The 23,145-nt window shown below is 39.8% G+C and overlaps 1 protein-coding gene across 4 annotated transcripts in view; it reads left to right on the plus strand.

The window, feature by feature from the left end:
* Positions 1-23,145, plus strand: part of ZFYVE26 (zinc finger FYVE-type containing 26) — an 80,996-nt gene that overhangs the window by 52,043 nt on the left and 5,808 nt on the right. For 3 of the 4 annotated variants that reach the window (XM_027843773.1, XM_027843776.1, XM_027843774.1), the window contains 13 exons: positions 2,916-3,076; positions 3,698-3,834; positions 5,031-5,062; positions 5,708-5,844; positions 6,118-6,338; positions 8,634-8,781; positions 13,334-13,543; positions 13,813-14,031; positions 14,335-14,532; positions 15,200-15,399; positions 15,858-15,999; positions 16,307-16,366; positions 22,266-22,448. In XM_027843773.1, coding sequence (XP_027699574.1) covers positions 2,916-3,076; positions 3,698-3,834; positions 5,031-5,062; positions 5,708-5,844; positions 6,118-6,338; positions 8,634-8,781; positions 13,334-13,543; positions 13,813-14,031; positions 14,335-14,532; positions 15,200-15,399; positions 15,858-15,999; positions 16,307-16,366; positions 22,266-22,448 — 2,048 coding nt within the window. The remainder of the gene's footprint in view (positions 1-2,915; positions 3,077-3,697; positions 3,835-5,030; positions 5,063-5,707; positions 5,845-6,117; positions 6,339-8,633; positions 8,782-13,333; positions 13,544-13,812; positions 14,032-14,334; positions 14,533-15,199; positions 15,400-15,857; positions 16,000-16,306; positions 16,367-22,265; positions 22,449-23,145) is intronic. The other variant, XM_027843775.1, reaches the window with a different exon arrangement.

Genomic DNA, 23,145 nt, shown 5'->3' on the forward strand with positions numbered 1-23,145 from the left:
AATTAGAAAACCAATATGTTTTTTCAAACTCACTGGAAAGAGTAAGCATTGGGTGAGCCATAGAGACTAAATTCATCTTGGTCTGTTCCCCTAATTCATTGAACTAAGGTAAAAAGATGTCTCTACAGAGGAAGCTGAACTCTTTTCCATTCATTATCAGGAATCCAGAAGGGAGGGAGCCTCCATAAACAGCCACACTCCCGGAGCCTGCATAGAAGAGATTATTTGATGAGTTTCCTCAGATATTCCTTAAATGTCATTATTATGCCATTCCCATGTCATTCCCTTATTTCAAAATCTTCAAAGATTTCCCACAGCCTTTTGGCTCAACTCTAAACTTTGTTATCAGTTTAAGGCCTTCTACATTCTAGCTTCAGTCACTTAATTTCTTTATCTGTAAAAACAGAGCTTAGCTATGGTCTCTAAAGTCCCTTCAGTCCATTGATTCTACTTTTACAAACTTAAATTCCACCATTCTCTACAAAAACCCTCTGTTCTAGACTCTGGGTTTTTAATTGCCCCTATCTGGAATGCCTTTCCCCATCTACCTATTGTACATTCCTGAATAGTACCTGTTTTTCAGGGTTAGTTTTAAAGTCCAGTCCTCCTCCATTAGATTTTTTCTTAATGGCCATAAATATTAAGATTTATACATGCATTTTATTCTTTTTTTATTTCTTTTTAATTTACAAGATAAAACAAGCATTTCTATAACATAGTACAATAGAAAAGATGATTGCATATGAAACTGCAAATCTTCTATGCACAATGTGTTGTTACTTTCAAATATACAACAAAATTATCGTGTAAATTTTTTTTTCTTCCTTCTCCCCCTCCCACTCTAGAGATGGACACCATTAGATACATATAGGTGTGTGTGTGTGTGTGTGTGTGTGTGTGTATGTATGTATGTGGATAGATAGATAAATAATTACTCTATGCATACTTGTATTTATCAGCTCTCTCTGTTAGATTTTTAACTAACCTTTCTGCCCTACAGTTCTCTCCTTTCTCTAGGTTCTTATAGCACTTATTATCTGTACTATTTATTTAGCCTTTATATATTTCCTTACATTATCATTTTTTAAAGTGTGTTTATTCTTTCTCCAGCAACTTCTTAGCTACATCATCAACACCTTAAGGAGAGGGTCCATATTTTATCCTTCTTCATAACCCCCGTGGTTCCCAAAACAGTATCCTCATGTACAGAAGTATCACATTTACTGCCAGCAGATTAAAATGTAATAAGGAAATGTATAACAAAATAAGCAAAACACAGATGTTAGTTTGTGGTTTTCTAAGTCAATACACAGCCACAGGGATCCATTTCTATCTGAGTTTCACACCACTGCTCAAGTACTTTATAAATATCTTGGCGCATATGGCTAATAAAGGCAGCAGACACTTGTGGAGAGAGCCCCAGGGTGTTTCCATCACAACATTGCACCTCTGTTTTTCTGTCCTAGTTCTCTTCATGTACAGACATCTGAACACTGAATTAAGAATCAAAAGACTTTAGTTTTAGCCCCAGTTCTGATTCTTCCTAGCTGTGGGACTATAACATCTCTCTAAGCATCAGTTTCCTCATGTGAAATATGGGCATAATACTACTTCACAGGATTTTTATGAAGAAAGTGCTTTGTAAACCTCAAGAAACAACATAAAAATGAGCTGTTATTATTATCTAATACCAGTTTGTACTAACCATGTATCCTTGGGTTAATCACTTAAGCTCTCTAAGCCTCAGTTTTTTCATCTGTAAAAAGTGAAGATAATTGTACATGCCCTACTTATTTCATGGTTGTCAGTAACTATGAAACAAATGATGAGGTCTCTGAAAGCATTTTGAAACTTGTAAAGGACTCTTTTGTAAATGTGAACTCATCGTCTGGACTTGGCTCTACCACTTGTTAAGCATGTGACCTTGAGCAGATTACTTACTCTAATGCTCTAATACCATTATAACCAGGAATCTAAATTCTTAACTTTGTCATTCACTGACTTTCAGACCTGGTACAATTTATTGTTTATGTCTGTTTTCTCATTTGTAAAACAAGAATGATAATTTTCTTTTCTATAAAGATAACAGATAAGATCAGGAAAATATCCTAAACTCCTGTTCCGTACAAGTATCTGGTGGTCTCTTCTCAAGCTTTTGCCTGGTCACTATAATATAAAACCTTCCAGGAATGAAAAGTGTCTCTTATCGTAACCCTTTGCCTAATCTGGGTTACACACCCAAATTCCCCCTTATGAGAGAAAACCCCTTATGAACTATCTTTTATGCCTCAGAACTCTGAAGGAGTTAAATTTTTCAATCAAACCCTGTCCAAAGATGATTTCTCAATTTTATCAAGAGGTAAGTACCATACAGATGGTAGCCCAGAGGAAATCCCAAGCCTAACTTGTTTTCCTAGACCTCCAGTCAGAGTTCTCCTGACTTGTTCTAACTGTACATGTATATTGTGGAAATCAATAACAGGAATCTCTGCCTTGCTGCTCTGACCTTGGATCTCTCTCTAGTGGCCTGGCTTTGGTTGAGCAGCACTCAAAAGCCTTACCACACTGGAACTTAAAAGTTGTGAATTAGCAATGTTACAATATTCAGAGGTACAGTGTGCTTAGTAGATTTGCAGCTTTTCTTCTTTGAGGTAGTCTTGAGAATCTTAGAAAGATTTTTTTTCCCTCTGTAGTACCCAGAAAACTTTGCTCTGAATGGGACCAGAAAAGCTTATTGCATCCCAAGAAGCAATGACTATGACATTTCTCACCATATAATAAATGATATTTGCCTCAAAACACGTAGTCAACACAGCCAAGTAGAAGTTCTAGGCTAATGACATATGGATATGGCCTGGCCCACTTAGCTCTCTTCAAGCTCTAAATCTAGTTCTCACTTTTTATCTGACCTTTAGGAGTCTCTTTTGCACGATCTCCGAGCTTGAAGGAGAGAAGCTTCCCAGAGAGTGATCCCTTGGAATTTGTGCCCCCTGAAAAACCCCCAGCTAGGCAGCAGTGGGTGCCAGATGAGATGGAAGTCACCTGTATGGTGTGTAGAAGTGAACGTTTCACCATGGTAAGCAGCTGCCTGCTTCATTTCTTATGAGAGGCAGACTCAGCTCAAAATGAAGAGACCCATGTTTTCCCAACCGTGTCACTAACAAGCGTTTCCTTGTCTAAAAATGGGGACAACAAAACTTATCCACCTCACCCTTTGGCCATAAGGATGAAACAAGGTGATAGATGGGTAAAAGTGCTTTAATAAAGTATTATTATTGAGAAATATAGATTACTGGTTTGGTTTTGTTGATCTGGTTGGCACAGTGCTTGGCACATAGTAGGCACTTAATAAACATTGATTGTTTAGTTGAAAGCTATTGTTAAAAAGAAATGTGGGTATCTCTTCTTTCCTACTGTGTTGTGCCCACCAGAAGGTAGAACTAGTTTTCATGATCAGCCCAATGTTGCTGAATCTTTAATGAGCTTTGAGGTTTTTGCCATCAGCTGAAGGAGAGGCTCCTCTAGGGCGGGAACATCAGATTGCATGTATTTGCTTTAGCACCAAGACCACCATGTCCTATGGGTACATAATAAGAAATAACTGGAGGAAAGAAGGGAGGGAAGGGGAGCCCACTGACAGAAGCATTTATTAATCTGCCCATCTCCCCTTTCCTTTCCCCTTCTCTCTGTTGCTTAGTTTAACCGCCGTCATCACTGCCGTCGCTGTGGCAGGCTGGTGTGTGGCTCCTGCTCCACCAAGAAAATGGTGGTGGAGGGCAGCAGAGAGAACCCTGCTCGGGTGTGTGACCAGTGCTACAGCCACTGCAACAAACAGTGAGTCTGAGTCAGGGCCAGGGTGGTAAGGGCTCCGCCCCTCCCCCTAAGCCTTCAGGTCCCCCAAAACCTGCTGCTCTGATATCAGCCCTCCTCAAACAAACATGCAGTGACTTCTGGAGCGAGGTGTGTGTGCACTCATAGCAGGGCAAGCTCTCTAGAGGTAGGACTAATCCTTTCCAGGCAGGATGAGAAGAAATATGTGTTCAGGGGTCCTGTCATGGATTCCTCAGTGGCAGGAATTTATTTCTTCATCCTGACCTCAAGAGTCTGTTCATTGTCTGCAGTTAGTGAAGCAACTAGCCCTTTATCCGCTGGAAGCAGGCCCTGCTTCATGGATCCCACCTAACTGAAAAGGACAGATAGCTCATGGGTGCTTAATTAAATGTTTGTTAAATTGAATTAAATGTTTCTTATCCCATTTGGGCACCACTTACCATGTAAAATCCAATTAGATAATATATGATAAAAATAGATAGTAAATGTAAACCCTAGTGATATGGAGATGTCAGTTTTTTGAATTATTGTAACCTTACCTGTGCCAACATCCATGACTACTAACTCGTAGTTTCCATCAGACGTGCCAGCCACACTTTCCTAATATATCTTCTATTTAGCCTCATATTTCAAAAAACCATGAGAACCTCCAAAGTTCTATATTCATGGTAGCATGGACTAAGTCTGTGTCTCTGGCTTTAAGTCTGTGTTGAAATAGGTAGTCTCAGGGGCAGCTAGGTGGCGAAATGGATAGAGCACCGGCCTTGGAGTCAGGAGGACCTGAGTTCAAATCCGGCCTCAGACCAAACACTTGCCACTTACTAGCTGGGTGACTCTGGGCAAGTCACTTAACCCCAATTGCCTCAACAAAGAAAAAAAGAAAAGAGATAGGTAATCTCTGGACAGCATAGGGGATACTTTCATCAAAATAATGACTAATTCCCTTCAACTGTCAGAGAGATGATACGTAGATGAGAAAGAGCTCTGAGTCTAGAGTCAAAGCGGAGGTTCAAATCTTGTCTCTGATATTTATTATCCAGATGACCTTGGGCAAGCCAGTTAGCTTCCCCATTATCTGTAAAATGAGAGTTGGGCTAGATGGCCTGTGAGGTACCTTCCAGCTTGAGATCTATGGTCCTGTGATCCTTTGAACCATGAGATACGTGATAGGCAACTTATTTTTCTGTTTCTATTTCCAGTTTGCCAGAGGAGAGTATAGGACATTCAGAAGGTGAGCCCGAAAAGACACTCTAATATTCTTATACTGGTTTTTGAACTCAAGTTCCCTGTATGTTTAGGGCTTATTGCAACAAAGACCCCATCCAAGGTGCCTCTCAGGGACATTCTCTTCCTACTGCTGTCAGCCATTTATTTAATCCCAGAGCCCTCTCCATGTGCATCTGTTTCTTAACTCAGCGGGTTATTCCTAGCGTATTTAATTACTGTCACCTGCACCTGGATAACAGGCCACTTTTTAGTTGTGTAGTCCTCAGAACAGATGAGCTAAAAACTGACCCAAATTTCCTAGTTGAGGTTGTACAATTTTGACTTCCAGTCTTAAGTTCCCACAAACCAGAGTTAAATGGCTATGGGGAAACAAATATTTATGTATCTCATCCTGAGTAGATGCAGAGAATCAAATTCCTTATTATTTACTACTGTCTATGAAGCATCAAAGTTCTGTGTACTACATTGTAGATCTTTCCCCAGCTATATCTATCTTACAAAGATGCTGATCCCTTCAGAATTCTCCCAAAGGAAAGGAGAAGGAGGCCATTACCGTAATCAAATGTCTGCACTGTTACTTACTGTCAGGACTGACCACCATTGACTCTGCCCTGACTGATGAACGAATGAATGGCATTTCTCTCCTCAGCCTCAGACAGCCCCTCAAGTGAGAGCCCCCCATACTTGGCTGTGGTACGAGTCCCCAAAGCAGCTCAGCTGGAATGGACTCTGGATCTAAATGAGGAAGAAAATAATCTGGTCCGGAGTGAGTTCTACTATGAACAGGTAATGGCAAGGTATGGGTGACAACTGGTCATGCAGCCGCCAGCGCCCTCGAGGAAAATATAAGGTCAACTAGAGAGAGTTTTATACAGTGGGCTTTGGATCCCCTAGATTTATTTTAGCTCCACTGTTGTTTTACAAGAGGATTTTTTTCCCCAAGTTCCTTCTCCTCCACTTCACTTGGCCTGTTTGTAAAGTGGAAATAAGTCCTCTCTCTTGGCAGTATTTAAAAAATGTTTCAATCAGGCACTGCTTTCTTCCTTTTTCCCTGGCTAGGCCCCTAGTGCCTCCTTGTGCATTGCCATCCTGAACCTGCACCGTGATGGCATTGCCTGTGGCCATCAGTTGATTGATCACTGCTGCCGACTGTCTCGGGGCCTGACCAACCCCGAGGTGGATGCTGGACTACTCACAGATATCATGAAGCAACTGCTCTTCAGTGCCAAGATGATGTTTGTCAAAGCTGGCCAGAGCCAAGACTTAGCACTGTGTGACAGGTAACCTTGTTCTGTGGGCCAGGAGGGTTTCTTTCTATATCTTCCAATTCCCATTTATCTAAATACCCCCTTCTTCCAACAGATAGGGTTGGAGGGGCAGCTCTGTGGTACAATGGATAGAGCAGCAGCCCTGGAGTCAGGAAGACCTGAGTTCAAAACCAGCATTAACACAGCTTACTAGCTGAGTTCAAAACACAGCTTACTAGCCATGTGATCCTGGGCAAGTCACTTAATCCTACTTGCCTAAAAACAGAACAACAACAACAACCAAAAAAAAACCTCACATAGGGTTGGACAGAAAGCCAGCCCACTCTAATAGATTCATGTTCATGAGTTAATTGCTAAATCCTGTGTGATTTCACTTCATTCTGTTTTCATATCAGTATCTATATCCCCATACTGAGTCCCCAGGGATAAAAATTTGTGTCGGTGAGACTAGAATAGGAAGAAAATACAAACCTTGATTTTGGAGTTTAATTAGCATTGTAAGGCTCATTCAGTATCTAATGCTTTCTAGTGCCAAGGAAAATTCACTAAGTCTTGTCTTTTACTAAAAGCTAAGACCAAGTAATATTAGAGTCTTATAGGTAGGTGTGGTAGCTAATGAGTTATTGTCATTTTGTGAATGGAGTGCCAGCATCAAATGTGTCAGGTTCTAGACCTACTTTTGTCACAGACAGTAAGCCTACTCTGTACCTTAGATTATAAAGGCAGTGTGGTGTAGTGGAAAGAGTGCTGCTCTTGGATTTAGGAGAAACTTGAATTCATATTCCACCTCTGAAGCTTATCAGCCATATGACCATGGGCAAGTCACTTAACTTCTCTGTGCCTCAGTTTACTAATCTATAAAATGGAGATAATAATACTTGTGGCACCATATAGTTATATATATATAACTATAGTTATCATGTGGATCAAGGGAGCTATATAAAGGGCTTTGTAAACTTTCAGTTACTTTATGAACATCAGCAATTGTTAGAATCCCTACCTACAAACTAAAAGCAAACCAGAAACTAATTTTATAGTGCCACCTACTTGACCCAGAGCATTGAGTTATAGATTCAGTACTGGAGATACATGGAGACTTAAAGCCATCTAGTAGTAACTTTAGGTAGCTGAAATGTGGTTCAGGATGGAAAACAAAGAGAATGTCTTTCTTCAAATAATATGCTCACTGTTGACTTAGTACTTTTAACTCACTTCATGATCTTGGGCAAGTTATTTGGGCCTCAGTTTCCTCATCTTTTAAATAAGTGTGTTGGACAAGGCAATCTTTTAAGATCTATCCTAGTGTGAAAATGCTGTGAAGTCTTGAAGAGATAGCTATTACTTCCTCTAGAATAGACCATAACAACCTTTTTCTCACATAATAAAAATATGTGAAGGACTGGTGATCATGAAGTGCCCTGTGTACAGCCTCACAATAGCTCAGAATCCCCTTCCAAGGAAATCAATGAGAAAATAAGATCATATACTAATACAGGCTATAATCTACTTCTGGGAATCATAGGGTTCACCCAACTGGAATCAGGAGTCAAGGAGTTCAATGGCAGAATGGATCAGAAAGGACGTGTCCAGCAGTATCAGACAGAGCAGGATCAACCTTTGGGCTCTCCGCTTTCTTCTCAAGTTGGAACAATCCCTGTCTGTTAGGGACGGGACCCAAACGAAAGATCGTTGTAGGCTTGAATGTGGGCCTGCAACTAGTCAAAGCAGCAGAACCTAGAGGCCCATGAAAGAACTTCAGTTGAGCCAGGCAGGAGGTACGAATCTAAATAAAGGGGTAGGGAGACTCTAAAAAGAACAGCTGGAAAATTAGTGGTGTTATCATCTGGGTACTAGTCTGAAATAGAATCTAAACTGACAGTGATTCAAGTGAGGGCATCGCTGAAGCAAAGAGGCCAGCAGAGAGCACACAGACCCCACCTTCTACGTGAAGCCTTTCCCAGTCCTCCTGAATGTTAGTGCCTTCCCTCTAAGATGTTACATAGGGCTGTTTTCAGGTTGTCTCCCCCTTTAGACTATCAGCTTCTTGAGGGAAGGGACTGTCTTTTGCCTTTCTCTTATCCCTAGTGCTTAGCACAGTGCCTGGCGTAGTAGATGCTTAATAAATGCTAGTTGACAAACTGACCTAAAAAGGAAAACCTGAGACTAGCTGCTGCAAAGGCTTTGCTTCATGCTCCTTGGGAGCATGAAAATTAAAGTTAGCAGAAAATTAAAGCAGGAGCTCAAGCAGCAGTTATTCTAGGGGGAGTTCTGTGTAGATTCATTGTCATGCCCCTTTCTTCCTAATAGCTACATCAGCAAGGTGGATGTACTGAATATTTTAGTTGCTGCTGCCTATCGACATGTACCATCTCTGGATCAGATCCTGCAGCCAACTGCAGTAACACGACTAAGGAACCAACTTTTGGAAGCTGAATACTATCAGTTGGGTGTTGAGGTAAGAGAGGAACACAGACTGCATGTAACTCATGAGAATGAATTGCCTTTTGCTGGTCTCAAAATTCACTATTGTCAGTGCTTCATGGGAGTAGGGAAGTTTCCTGAGCAGAGCCAATGGCCAAATTGGAATGGTGGAATATATTTTTTTAGTTTAGACTTATCTGTGGATAAAATTGTCAGTGTCACAACAAACCAGAACCAAAACTACAAGCTAAATCCAGTGCCATAAATTCAGGAACCAATGAGGATTTATTGAACAAGGGAGCCTCACCCACACGATTATAGATTCGCCAAAGGAACAAAAGAGCAAAGTTTATATAGGTTTCATTTTAGACAGGAGGCAAATTGGGTATAGGGTACCTTAGGGTTGGACAGGACTTTTGCTGGGCTAGTAACAGGAGAGACTGTTCTTCAGTATAGCTGTCTCTTGTAACCCTACCCTAATAGACAGGACTGTCCTTGCTATTTCAAGAGTAAGGAAGGTCATAGACAGGATGGGAGTTGCAATCCAGGGTCAGAGAAAAGATAAGGAGCTACAGACAAAATGGAGTTACTTTAGCTTCTCAGCTACCCACGTCCCCCTTTGAGACTATAAATAGTCTCACAATTTTTTTTTTTAACAAATCCCAAGTTGATATCAGTTCAGATAAGCAGCTTACAAAATAGATAACACACAGAACTAATAAAACAAGCAAAATTAATAGCGTGAATAAAGAAATCCAATAGAGCTGAAGTTTTAACGGTGTCAAGTCCTTTGGCAGTGTCCACGATTTTCAGGTGTCTGTGGATGGTTTGTGAAGGAAGTTCCTTGACCACCAGGTCAGTTGTAGAAATTCTCTGGGTAATGCTTCGAATGCTTACTAGTGATAAAACTTAGCCTAATTTGGTAAAACTTGAGAAAATCTAATCAAATTGTCATTCCATGTGGTAAAAACAAGTTCAGACCTTATGGAGATTGCTCACTCAAAACCCAGAAAACTCTGGTTACTTATTATAAGTCTCCAGAGTCTACTCAAGGTTGTCCCCTCAACTTTCCCAGACACAGATCAGATCACCCTCCCTTTGAGCAGCTTATGGAATTTTCCCTTGAATGGTAGATTACTGACTTAATGATAATTCAGATATTTATACCCAAATTTAGAACTCAGAACAATATCAAATTACAGTCCCAAAAGATTTTACCTCAAATATCAAGTTTCACTGATCATAGCCTAGGACTAGTTATTATTTCTCGTGTTGTTGCAGTAGCAGTTAACAATAAAGAATTTACCAGGCTTTAAAAAAAAAAATTCATTCAACATCCTTTTTTTTTATTATTCTTGATTTTGAACTCATCTGGGTATAAAAATAAATCATTAGAAATTAAGAAAATAATCACATTCTGGAATTCCACATAGATAGCAAATAGCTCACCCAAAACCCAGAAAACTCTGGTTACTTATTATAAGTCTCTAGAGTCTAGACTATCAGATACCCATCTATTAAGGTATAATATATTATTAATCCGTAAGGCAAAAATAAATCTTTAAGACTAGAGACCATTAAAACTAAGTTGGCTCAAGATGTAACTTCAACATATGCTGGTCCCGGTATAATTTCGTAATTCCCATAATCACACATCATCATATACATGACTTCTATACCATAAGCAAACTTATAAATTCCCCTCATTTGGCAAAGGATTTGTGATGGAAGAAGGGGTCTCATTTTCTCAGAAAGTCAATTTGTTATTTTAGAATTTCACAATATTAGCAAATTCTTTCACAAGGCTGACCTTGTCCAAGCAGATGTCCCAAGAAACCTGGCAAGTTTACAAATAAGGAGATTTTACAAGGTTGTTTTCTTTTTTTCCTTTTCCCACAAAGTAAATAATTATTATCCTTCCTTTTAAAAGTATTTCCAATTAAAAACTTGATAGGTTTTAACATTATGACAATAGCCTCTAAGAACTCAATAATTTCACAGTATCCAGATCAAAAGGAGTTAGATTTTCCAATGACACAATTGCGATATCCCCTTAACAGCATTTCTTATACAATGGCGTCCCAAATTTCACAATCCAAGAAAATTTAGAAATACAATAATAAAATACAGGGTCATGTATTTAAAACATGAAACAAAGCATTGCCAGTCAGATGATATCAATTCAGTTGAATATATTTCCAAATTATCTTATATAATAAGTCACTTCGTTTTATCACTTTTGGCATTCTATGCTGATTGCATTCAAGACTAGTATAGAATAATTTTGATCCAATTATACCTTTAACAAAACTTGTACTTTCAAAACATACTCCCTTAATTGCAAATATTAAATATCTTTTCCATTAAAGTCTATTTTATTTATAAAGGGTCAAAGATCACAGTTATCCTAACAGGAGAAAACATTTCATGTAAAATGAGAGCAGAATAAATTAAAACACATTTGGATCCATAATTACAAATAGTATAAGGGTCATTTTACTATAAGCACTTAACAGGGCCCGCTACTTTCAGTTAGTCTACTGCCAAAGACTTAAAGTGATAGTCTTGTATCGTCAGCCTCCTTTTCTAGGATTCATGAGGATCTTATAGACCTCACATAACAACTAAAATACACCTTTCCAAAGGTCCTACATGGACAGAATTTTGGCATACTATTCTCAAGTAATTCCATTTTGTTACTTGTTACTAAATTTTCCATATCCTAAAGAATAACCATACAGTTTCTCACATCTTTCTTATCTCAATGAGATCAAAAACCTCCCTCAAACCTCTTTCCAAAACTCCAAACTTTTGACTTTCAAATCCTCCATTCACAGTCAAACAGATTCCAACTTTCTTTAACTTTCTACACATTCTTCTCTCATCCCTATTTGTTTAAACTTCCTTCCTTTCTTCTTATATCCTTCCAGTAGACTTTGATTAAAGCCCTTCAAAATTGCCCCTTTTCTTCTTTCTTTTGTACTCTGATCCAACACTTCTCTTACATAATTCTACCTAATTCCTCTAATTCTTTACTTCCCAATCATATTCCACACTATCTATAGAACTTATTTTTATTTCATTGAATTTCCCCAAGTCTTTAGCACAAGTTTTTAATTACACAATTCCAATTAATTGCAACACTGTTACCAGTTTTGGGTTCTTAAGAGTTTGCAAATGCATAGTCATTCTAATTTCTTTTAGGTTACTTTACTTCCCTAAATAATTGCATTCTGTTATATCCTTCACAGAAGAAAATATAGTGGTAACATAAAACATTTTCCCAAATTAAATTTTACTTACTTTTAAATTGCTTCCTGATTTAAACAAGTTTCTCTCTTTTCATGGTCAAAAAATATTTAATAAGAGGCAGTTCTTAAGTACCAGATAAGTTTAAACTGCAAGCTCATTTTTTTTTCACTTTGAAACTTCATTTTCAAATTAACTTCAGTTCTCTTTTTTTTTCTTTCTCTCTAATCAGCAAAATAACCTTCTTTCTTTGCACTGAAACAATAAATCTGTCACTCTCTAGGGAAAGAGTGATAAATGGTATAGGTGCAATATCCAGGTAACTTTTACAGTTTTATTCTTATTTTTCTGCAGAGTAGTACCCCAAAACTCACTTGATCAGAATTAGAAATGCAGAGAAAGACTTTCTTTTAAAGGCTGAGAAAGCCCCACAGAAAAGTTTGCATTCTTTACAACATTTTTCCTTTGGCTGATTAGATCATAGGAAGAAGTCAGTTGTATTTTACCAAGACACAAAACACAATGATAACAACATACTGGACATTAAATATGAACACTTAAATTGAAACAAAGACAGAACAAAAGCACTTTCTGGTGAAATCTTTTCCAGTTAATCCAAAGATTTCCTTTTCTAACTCAAAACCCAAACAAACCACCAGTTTGATCAGAAAGGGGCAGGGTGAGGGTGGAGGGGTGGGAAGTATTGCCATTTCTGGCTGGGAGCAGCGTGGCCAATCCTCGACCCCCTAAGTACAAATACCAGATTCTCATCACCAACCCATAACGTCTATCCCAAGCAGAGGAGCCCAAGGCTCCAAGTTGTGACCCCTGGAATTCCACTAGTCTGTCTAGGAATCCCATTGCCTACTACCATTTACTGTGAGTAAAATTGTTGGTGCCTCAGCAAACTAGAACCCAAACTCCGTACCATAAGCTTAGGAACCAACAAGGGTTTATTGAGTTTGCTAGCAATGGAGCCCCAGCCGCACAAGCAGAGACTCCCCAAAGGAACAGAAGGACAAAGGCTTCGATTTAGGTAGGAGGTGAATTGGGTAGGGGGTACCTTAGGATTGGATAGGACCTATGGCTGGGCTGGCAATTGGAGAGGCTCTTCTTCAGGCTAGCCACATCTTGTAACCCCACCCTCACAGACAAGACTGTCCTAGCTATTTCAGCAGTGAGGTCGTATATGGGGCTGGGGGTGGGGTGGCGGTGGGGAGGTGGGGGTGTTGCTGTACAAGCGGGAACAGGGGCATGATAGAGGAACTTCAGACAAAATGGAGTTGTTCTGGCTTTTTTGGCTACCCACACCTCAGATGAATAATTTTTGCCTCCAGGTGTCCACAAAAACTGGACTGGATGTCACTGGTGCATGGCACGCCTGGGGAATGGCTTGCCTTAAAGCTGGGAACCTGACAGCAGCACGTGAGAAGTTCAGCCGATGTCTCAAGCCACCCCTTGACCTCAATCAGCTCACTCATGGCTCAAGGCTGGTACAGGATGTAATTGAATACCTGGAGTCCACAGTAAAGCCTATCCTGTCAGTGGTAAGAGAACAGCACGCAGTTCAAAGAAGGAGACATCATTGTGGTATCATAGATAGAGGGTCACCTTGACTTTCAGATCACTGTCTCTTATCCCATGTTTAATTATGCATGTGTCTTATTCCTCCATTAAACTATAAATTCCTAAGGACAAAGTCCAAGTCTCATCTAAACTTTGTATCTCTCCTAGTTACTACCACACAGTAAATGCTTAGTTAATATTATTTATTAAACGGAATGCTTTTCCTCCTCCTTCCTTCTCTTCCTCATAGCAGGATGATGATTATTTTGCCACTCTGAAGGAGCTAGAAGCTACTCTTAGAACTAAGAGCCTCTCTCTAGAAGTGATTCCAGAGGGGAAGTCCATGCACAACACCTACTACCAGGAGTGCCTCTTCTACTTACATCACTACAGCACCAATCTGGCCATCATCAGCTTCTACATGAGGCACAACTGCATGAGAGAAGCCCTGCAGCATCTCCAGAGGAAGGTGGGTGATCCAGTGACAACAGGCAGCTTCTTACTTCATCCAACTCGAACCATCCAACTCTAAGGTTGAGTTCTTGGAAACCATCTCTTTGGGCTGTGGAATCCCCGGCACAGATTGATAGTCTTGAAGATTTCTCCCTATGCAATGGCAGTTCAGCTAACACACATGCCTTCATCAGTTTCCCAAGGCCCAAGGAAACAACACAAGGGGGCTGAAAGGAGAGGTGGGACATGGAGTTAGCATCATGATTTAAAGACACAAATTATCACAGGCTGTACTGATGTCTTCCTTTCCCTTCTGTAGGAGAGTCCCCCAGAAGTCTTTATTGAAGGCATCTTCCAACCAAGCTACACAAGTGGGAAGCTACACATTTTGGAAAACTTGCTGGAAGACATTGATCCAACTTTGGAGAGCTGGGGAAAGTACTTGATTGCTGCCTGCCAACACTTACAGAAAAAAAACTACTACCACCTTCTCTATGAGCTGCAGCAATTCATGAAGGTAACAGTAGTCCCACCCAGTGTCGTTGCTGTAACACTAAAACTATGTGAGTTTGGTGGAGCTGAGCCTACATGAGTTTGGGAAATGAGACCCCACAATTTGGTTCTTGAGTATGCCAGTAACTGACTTAGGAGTCAAGCTTGGTGCTCTGTGGCTTCCTTAAACATTTTCCAAATTGTTCAGTAATAGGTAAGTCTTAATCTCTATACAGATGACTCACAATACTGTAAGCATGGGGCAGTTGGTAAAAAGAATTATAGACATGCTTAAGAAATTGAAGGAGAATGATAAAAAAAAAAATTTAGATGTGTCCTAGGGAACATGCTTATATAGGATCAAATTTGAAGGTTGTCAAGACTGAAGAAAACAAAAGAATGAAATTATTCAACTACAAACTAAGAAAAACCAAACACTCTAAAACATATGTCAGTGAAATATGTAACTTGTATGCCCCAGGCCTACTTTCAAAGCACATCATTACTTTGAATGAAAGCAGAAGTTAGTCTGCTGTAGGATTATTTGATCAATTCAGCTAATAAGGAGAAAACTTAGAAAAGCTATTGATTTGGCTTTTTTAATTTATATCTATTTAACTACTGGTTAGAGGGCTTCATGGACGTGGACCACTACCATTTCCAGATCCCTGATCATCTCTTCTCTTCCCCAGGACCAAGTCCGTGCTGCCATGACCTGCATCCGATTCTTTTGTCATAAGGCAAAGACATATGCAGAACTGGGGGAAAAACTTACATGGCTGCTCAAGGCTAAGGATCACCTTAAGATCTACCTACAGGAGGCATCCCGGAGCACAGGGAAGAAGAAACTCACTTTTTTCCGAAAAAAGATGAATGCAGCTGATGTGTCAAGGTAGTAGCAAAATCTGGGGAAAGAAGATGAGAGCTAACTGGATTTCAGTGTTTGTTACTTCAAGAAAGCCATGAAAAATATTGAGCAATTCTCCCCCTTTTCAAGATCTTTGGGAAGAAACTCTAGCAGCAGTTCTCACTATAGTAGAAGGGCTTAGATGGTAATTTCTATTCCAGAGATTGGGAAAACTGCAGAAGGGGATTAGAAAGGTTAAGACCACGAATTCTCTAGCTCTAAAGGGTCATTAAAGTGCCTGTTGAGTCTCGTGGGAAATCTGTTTTTGTCCTCCTGTAGCCTCTCAGAAAAATAGTCAGGTAGATATCTCTTTTACCTCCAGAGCCAAACCTATGGCTTTTCTGTTCTTATTACTGATGCTCCTTCAGTTTCCAGCCCAAGTTACATTACTTCTAAAAACACAGGCGGAGATTGACTATTGCTTATATATTGCATAATTTCAGGCACATGAATACAGTTGGCCTGCAGTTGGAAGTTACCAGGTTTCTACATCGGTGTGAGAGTGCTGGGACCTCCCAGATTACAGCCATGCCCCTGCCAACCCTGTTTGGAAACAATAACATGAAAATGGATGTTGCCTGTAAAGTATGTGCTAGTTTTTACAGCCTATGCCTAACAGAATAAACCATTTACACATGTCATGGAATCATAGACTTAAAGATGGAAGAGACCTTACAGAGAGCATCTAGTACAACCTGGTCATCCTCTCCATGAGGAAACTGAGGCCCAAGAGGAAAAGTGACTTGTTCAAGGTCATGCAGTTTGTTGCTGATAGAGCTGAGATCTGATTCCAGATCTGACTCCAAATTCAGCACCCTTTCCATTGCTCCATGCTGCTTTGCTTGAATAACTGGCCCTTTCAGCTGTGTCACTGATTTCCTTTCTCTTCTAGGTAATGCTAGGAGGGAAGAATGTGGAAGATGGCTTTGGGATAGCTTTTCGTGTCCTACAGGTATGGCTTGGATTATAATGGGATTGTACCAAGTGGGCACAGTACCTAAACTCAGTCCAGCAAGAGTCATAGACTCTGAGTTATAGGGAACCTCAAAAGTCATCTAATCCAGTCCATGCCTGAACAGGAATCCTTTCTACAATATGTCTGACAAATGTTCAGCACCCTACACTTAAAGACCACTGGTGAAGGGAAGCTTGCCTTCCATAACTTCTTGTTTGTTCTCAAGCCTACCACAGCATCTTCTCACTCTGCCCTCTTAACCTGGAATCTTAACATCATGTTTCACTGAAAATTGAAACCATGTGTCAAGAGCTCTCTTTTCTCCTCTCCTCCTCAACTCACATCACTCAGACGTCTTCCTCTACCATTTCCTCCTTTAATCTTAGATCAAGAGTTGGACCTTCTTCTTGTCGAGAAAAACCCCTCTATATGCACCCTTGATGTCATTTCTTCCCAATCTCTCCAGAAAATTGTCCCCACTATCATCTCTGTCTGTCTGTCTCCCTCCCTCCCTCCTTCTCTCCCACTCTCCCTCTTCACCTTTTCTACTGTTTTCTTGTTGCTTACAAACATGCACTTGTTTTCCTCATCCATAAAAGACTCTCACTTATGCTAACCATCCCCAGGAGATATCATTCTATATCACTCCTTTTGTGACTAATCTACATGGGGAAGCTGTTTATACTACGCCATACTTCTTCTTTCACTCTCTTCTAAATTCTATGCAATGTGGCTTTTGGCCTCATTCAAATAAAAATGTGCTCTCCAGAGTTACCGATGATTACTTAACTTCCATATCTAATTGCCATTTCTCAACCCTGATCCTCCTTGACCTCTCTGTAGCGTATGAAACTGTCAGTCACCTCTTTCTGTAGCCTCTCTGTCCTCTGCAGATTTTTGTGATGTTACTCTCTACTTGTTCTCCTATCTGTCCAATCATTCTTTCTCAATCTACTTTGCTAGCTCTTCATCGTATTTTGCCCACTAAGCGTAGGTGTCCTCCAAGGCGCCATGTCAGGCTTGCTTCTCTTTTTGACTCAGTAGTGTGTTTCTCAGGGCCCTGAACAGCTCCCCGGTTCAACTACATTCCATATGGATGATTTCTATGTGTTTATATCCAGTCCTGGTCTCTCTACTAAGCTTCAGTCCCACATCTCCACCTTCTTTTTGGACATCTCAAACCAAAATGTCCAAAGCAGAGCTCATTCTTTTCCCCAAAACCTGCCCTTCCTCCAAACTTCCCTGTCACTCTTGAGGATACCCACATCCTTCCAGTTACTCGGGTTCACAACTTTGGAGTCAGCCTTGACTCCTCACTCTCACTCCACATATCCAGTCTGTTGCCAAATATTGTCATTTTCTACTATCGTAATGTCTCTTGTATGCATGCTTCTCTCTCCACTAACATAGCCACTAACCTAGTTCAGAACATCATCACTCATCGCTTCAACTCTCTTGGCTGTTGCAATATGCTTCTAACTTGTCTCCATACCTCAGGCCTCCCCCCCCCAATCCAGTACATTCTCCGCTCATCTGCCAACATGATTTTTCTGAACTATAGATCTGACCTTTTCACCTCCCTGCCAAGAAACCCCAGTAGCTCTTTTCCAGAATTAAATGTAAACTAATTTGTTTGATATTTAAAGCCTCTTATAGCCTTCTTATACTTTACTCCCCTCTGTGCATTCCACAGTTCAGCTAGACTAACCTACTTGTGGCTTCCTGGATGGGATGCTCCATCTCCCATCTCAGTGCCTTTGCTTTCCCTGTTCCCCCACGCCCCCAACACCACCACTGAGTGCTTTCCTTCCTTACTTCTCTGCCTCTTGATTTCTCTGGTTTCCCTCAAGACTCACCTTAAATCCCACTTTCTAGGGGAGACCTTTCCTGATTTACCCCCCCAATTATTCATGCCTTACTCTTTTAGATTGCTTTCTATCTATATCTTGTGTGTCCCTAGATATTTACATGTTGTCTCCCCCAGTAGAATATAGGCTTCTTGACAAAAAAAGACTTTTTTGCCTTTCTTTATATCTCTAGAGGCTAGTATAGTTCCTGGCTCATCCTAAGGACTTAATCAATGCTTATTGGCTGATTGTTGCCTGACCATCACCCAAAACAGACCGTTCTACTCTGGCCAGCTCTCACTGTGAGGAAAATTTTCCTTAACTCAAGCTTAAATCTACCTCTGTGCTACTTCTACTCATTATCGTTAGTTCCACCCTCTATGCAGAATACATCCAGTCCCCCTTCCTTCAGGTATTTGAAACCACCTATCTAGGTAGGTGGCACAGTGGATAGAGTGCCAAGCCAAAAGTCAGGAAAACTCATCTTCCTGAGTTCAGATCTAGTCTCAGACACACTAATGGTGTGACCCTGTTTCCTCATCTTTAAAATGAACTAGAGAAGGAAATGGCAAACTACTCCAGTATCTTTGCAAAGAAAACCCCAAATGGGATCACCAAGAGTTGGACACAACTGAAAAAAATGACTGAACAACAGTTCTTCCTCCAATTGCTGATAGAGCTGAGATCTGAAGAGACTATGCCCAAAGAACTATGAAAATGTGCATATTCCTCCAAACAATCCCAAGTTTCTCCAACCAGTCCTCCAGTGGCATTGACTCCAGGCCTGACAGAATTCTAGTTGCTCTTTTCTGGGGTTGTCCTCTCTTGTCAGTGGACATCCTCAAAACATGGCTATGTGCCTAGGATGCAACCCAGCATTTCAGATGTTGTCTGACCAAAGCACAGTAATAATAATAATAATAAAAGAAAAAGATGAGCTAGTATTTATATGGTACGTTTAGATTTGTAGAGGACTTTACATAGGGCATCTCATTTGATCCTCACAACAGGCCCTCGAGGGTAGATGCTGTTGTTATCCCTATTTTACAGATGAGGAAACTGAACCTGAGAGGTAAAGGATAAGTGACTTTCCCAAGTTCACAAACCTCTAGCTCAGGGCTGGACAACCTGCGTCCTGCCAAAGGATTTTGGGCGGCCCGCGGAAAAATGTAGAGAAAAACATCCTGTACATTTTTTTACAGGCCACCCAAAATCACAGGTTGTGCAGGCCTGCTCTATTACCTCCTTCCTTCAAATGATATCCCTCCCTTAATATGGTCCAAGATTACATTAGCTTTTTAGGCTACCTTGTAACACTGTGTACTTCTCCTGATTTTGCATCTTATGAAAAACTCCAGATCTTTTTCATGTGGACTGTTACCTAGGCATACCTCTTACATCCTGTACTTGCGGAATTGATTATGTAAGCTTACACCCAGTGTTTTACATTTATCTCTATTAAATTTCATCTTACATTCATCCCATCATTATAGCCAGTAAAGATCTTTTTGGATCTCTGCTGTCATCCATCATGTTAAATATCCCTCTCAGCTTTGTGTCACCTACAAATTTGATTAAGCATGTCATCTATGTCTTCATCCAAGGTAGAGTTAAGAATGGATCTCTGTGGAATATTTGGACATAACCAACCTGTCAGACTCAATGTTGGTTGGTTTTGCAGAACTGCTTTTTTTCTCTTTCTTTTATTCTTTGTTACAAGGAATGATTTGCCTAGTAGGAGAGAAGAGAGCTATATTCAGAAATGAACTGGAGACATAAAAACAAAATACCAATAATTTTTATCTTAATATTTTATTTTATTCTGATTACATGTAAAATAAATTTAGTCATTTTTTTTTCACAGTTTTGAATTCTCTCCATTGTCCCTCCCCAGAAGGCAAGCAGTTTGGTAAAGGTTATACATGTGCAGTTATACAAAATATATTTCCGTAGTAGTCATGTTGTAAAACAAAACACAGACCAAAGAAAAACAAGAAAAATAAAGAAAATTTTAAAACAGTATGTTTAGATTTGTATTCAGATGTCGTTAGTTTTTTCTGCTGAAGTAGATGGCATGTTTCATCATGGTTCCTTCGGAATTGTCTTTGATCTTTGTATTCCTGAGAATAGCCAAGTTATTCACAGTTCTTCATCATCGTAACAGTATTGCTGTTACGTCTACAGTGTTCTGGTTCTGCTCACTTCACTTTACATCAGTTCATGTAAGTCTTTCTGGGTTTTTCTAAAAGTATCCTGCTTGTCATTTCTTATAGAACACAGTACTGTTACATCACAATCATATACTGCAACTTGTTCAGTCATTCCCCAATTGATGGGCATCCCTTCAACTTCCAATTTTTTGCCAACACGAAAAGAGGTGCTATAAGTATTTTTGTACATATTTTTCTTTTTTTTAATTTCTTTGGCATGTAGACCTCGTAGTGGTATTGCTAGGTCAAAGGATATGCACATTTTTATAGTTCTTTGGGCATAGTCTCTTCAGAATGCTTGGATCAGTTCACAACTCCACTAACACTGCATTAGTATTTCAACCTTCCCACATCCCCTCCAATATTTGTCATTTACCTTTTCTGTCATATTAGCCAATCTAATAAGTGTGAGGTAGTACCTCAGAATTGTTTTAATTTGCATTTCTCCAATCGATAGAGCATTTTTTCATGTGGCTATAGATAGCTTTGATTACTTCATCTGAAAACTGATCATATCTTTTGATCATTTATCAATTGGGGAATAGCTCATATCCTTATAAATTTGGCTCAGTTCTTTATATATTTGAGAAATGAGGCCTTTATCAGAGAAACGTACTGTAAACAATTATTTTCCCAGTTTTCTGCTTTCCTTCTAATCTTGGCTGTATTAGTTTTGTTTGCACAAAACCTTCTTAATTTGATGTAATCAAAATTATCCATTTTACATCAAGTAATGCTGTCTATCTCTTGTTTGGTCATAAATTCTTCCCTTATCCATAGATCTGACAGGTAAACTGTTGCACACTCAGCTAATTTGCTTATTGTACCATCCTTTATATCTATTTCATTTATCCATTTCCACCTCATCTTTGTATATGGTATAAGGTATTGATTTATACCCAGTTTTCAAAGCAGTTTTTGACAAATAGTGGCTTTTGTTCCAAAAGTTTGGATCTTATGGTTGTTTACTACTATTTCCTAGTTTTTTAGTTGATTCTCTGGGATTCTCCAAGTATACCATCATATCATCTGCAAAGAGTCAGTTTTGTTTCTTCATTGCCTATTCTAATTCCTTCAATTTCTTTTTCTTCCCTTATTGCTATAGCTAGCATTTCTAGTACAATATTAAATAGAACAAAATAATTTTTTTAACAACAGATCCCTGGGGTACTTAAGAGCACCCACCAATTTGACATGAACCCATTAATGATTATTCTTTAGGTCCAGTCATTCAACCAATTTAGTGTATACCTAATTGTACTATCATCTAACCTAATTGTGCTAACATCTTTTCTTCAAGAGCTTCATATCACAGGAGAAGCATAATTATGTTTGCAGTGCCTTGCCTGAGCAGAAGCAGGAAAAACACCCTTGGTAGAGATGACTATATAAGCACCTTGTATCAGAAAGTCATCTGTTTGAGACAGCAGTAGCTAAAGGTTACCTCCTGAGGAAAGACAGTGATTCCTGGAAGGCTAAGTGAAGTGGTCCTGGCTTGAGAATTCTTAGTAACCTGGGGAAGAAGGCAAAGCATTCCTTTTAGGTCAGAGCTTGGAGTGCATACAGAATTTTAAGGAGATGATTCCTAAATGCCTGCTTACCTCCCCGGGTGCACATATTTTAACTAGTGTTTAAAAAACCTAAGATCCATACCTACTGCTTGTTCTGGGAGTTAAAATCACAACATGTAGCCAGTCAAGACCCTTCAAATCATGTTCTGGAGAGCCACTTTGTTACAGCTTGAATGTTGACAAAGCACTTTTTGGAATCAACATTTCCCCATTCTATTATACATGTTCTCTGACATCCCAAACCCTTTACTTCCATTTTCTGTTCTAGGACTTCAAGCTGGATGCTCCTGCCACTTACTGTAAAGCTGCCCAGCAACTGGTAAAAAGAGAGAAATACAGTGAGATACGCCAACTACTCAAGTGTGTGAATGAGTCTGGTGTGGCAGCCAAGAGTGATGGTGATACTATTCTCCTTAGTTGCCTGGAGAAATTTGGGAGTATCCCATCCCAGGTAACTGTCTCCCCAATTCTTTTTACATACTTTATTCTACAATGTCCTAATGTCTTATTCTTTACTCTCTACTTGCTTTGAATACTATTTTTTTTTTTTGGTGAGGCATTTGGGGTTAAGTGACTTGCCCAGAGTCACACAGCTGGTGAGTGTTATGTGTCTGAGGCCGGATTTGAACTCAGGTCCTCCTGACTCCTGGGCCGGTGCTCTATCCACTGTGTCACCTAGCTGCCCCTTAAATATTCTTAATGCCCTTGAGGATGCCCTTGTTTCCCTAACCCCATTACAATGATGGCCTTCTTATAATAGGATCTCTTCATGTAAAAACTACTAGTGAAGCACCTAAGTAGAACTGTGATACCATTAGTTGCTCTCCGTTTGGAAACAGAATTTGCTAGTCTTATGCCTTGGTAGTCTTCTGCTGTTTTTATAAGCACTGCAAGAAGCCTCAAATCTCTGCACCTCCTTTGGATTGCCCCAGAAGATGACCTTGGAGCCAGAGAAAAGTTTTGCTGTCACCCCACAGTGCTAGAGGGAACAGTGTTTTGGCAGTAAGCCTTTGTGAAGAAAATGGCTGCTTTTAGTATGACTTTGTAAATAGTTATTTTTATGACCACAGAAAAGTCTGCTTTTCAAAACCAGTAGGAATTTGTGTGTGTGTGTGTGTGTGTGTGTGTGTGTGTGTGTGTGTGTGTGT

This window comes from Vombatus ursinus, unplaced genomic scaffold (assembly GCF_900497805.2).
Source record: "Vombatus ursinus unplaced genomic scaffold, bare-nosed wombat genome assembly UNPS02014926.1, whole genome shotgun sequence".
NCBI classification, from domain to species: domain Eukaryota; kingdom Metazoa; phylum Chordata; class Mammalia; order Diprotodontia; family Vombatidae; genus Vombatus; species Vombatus ursinus.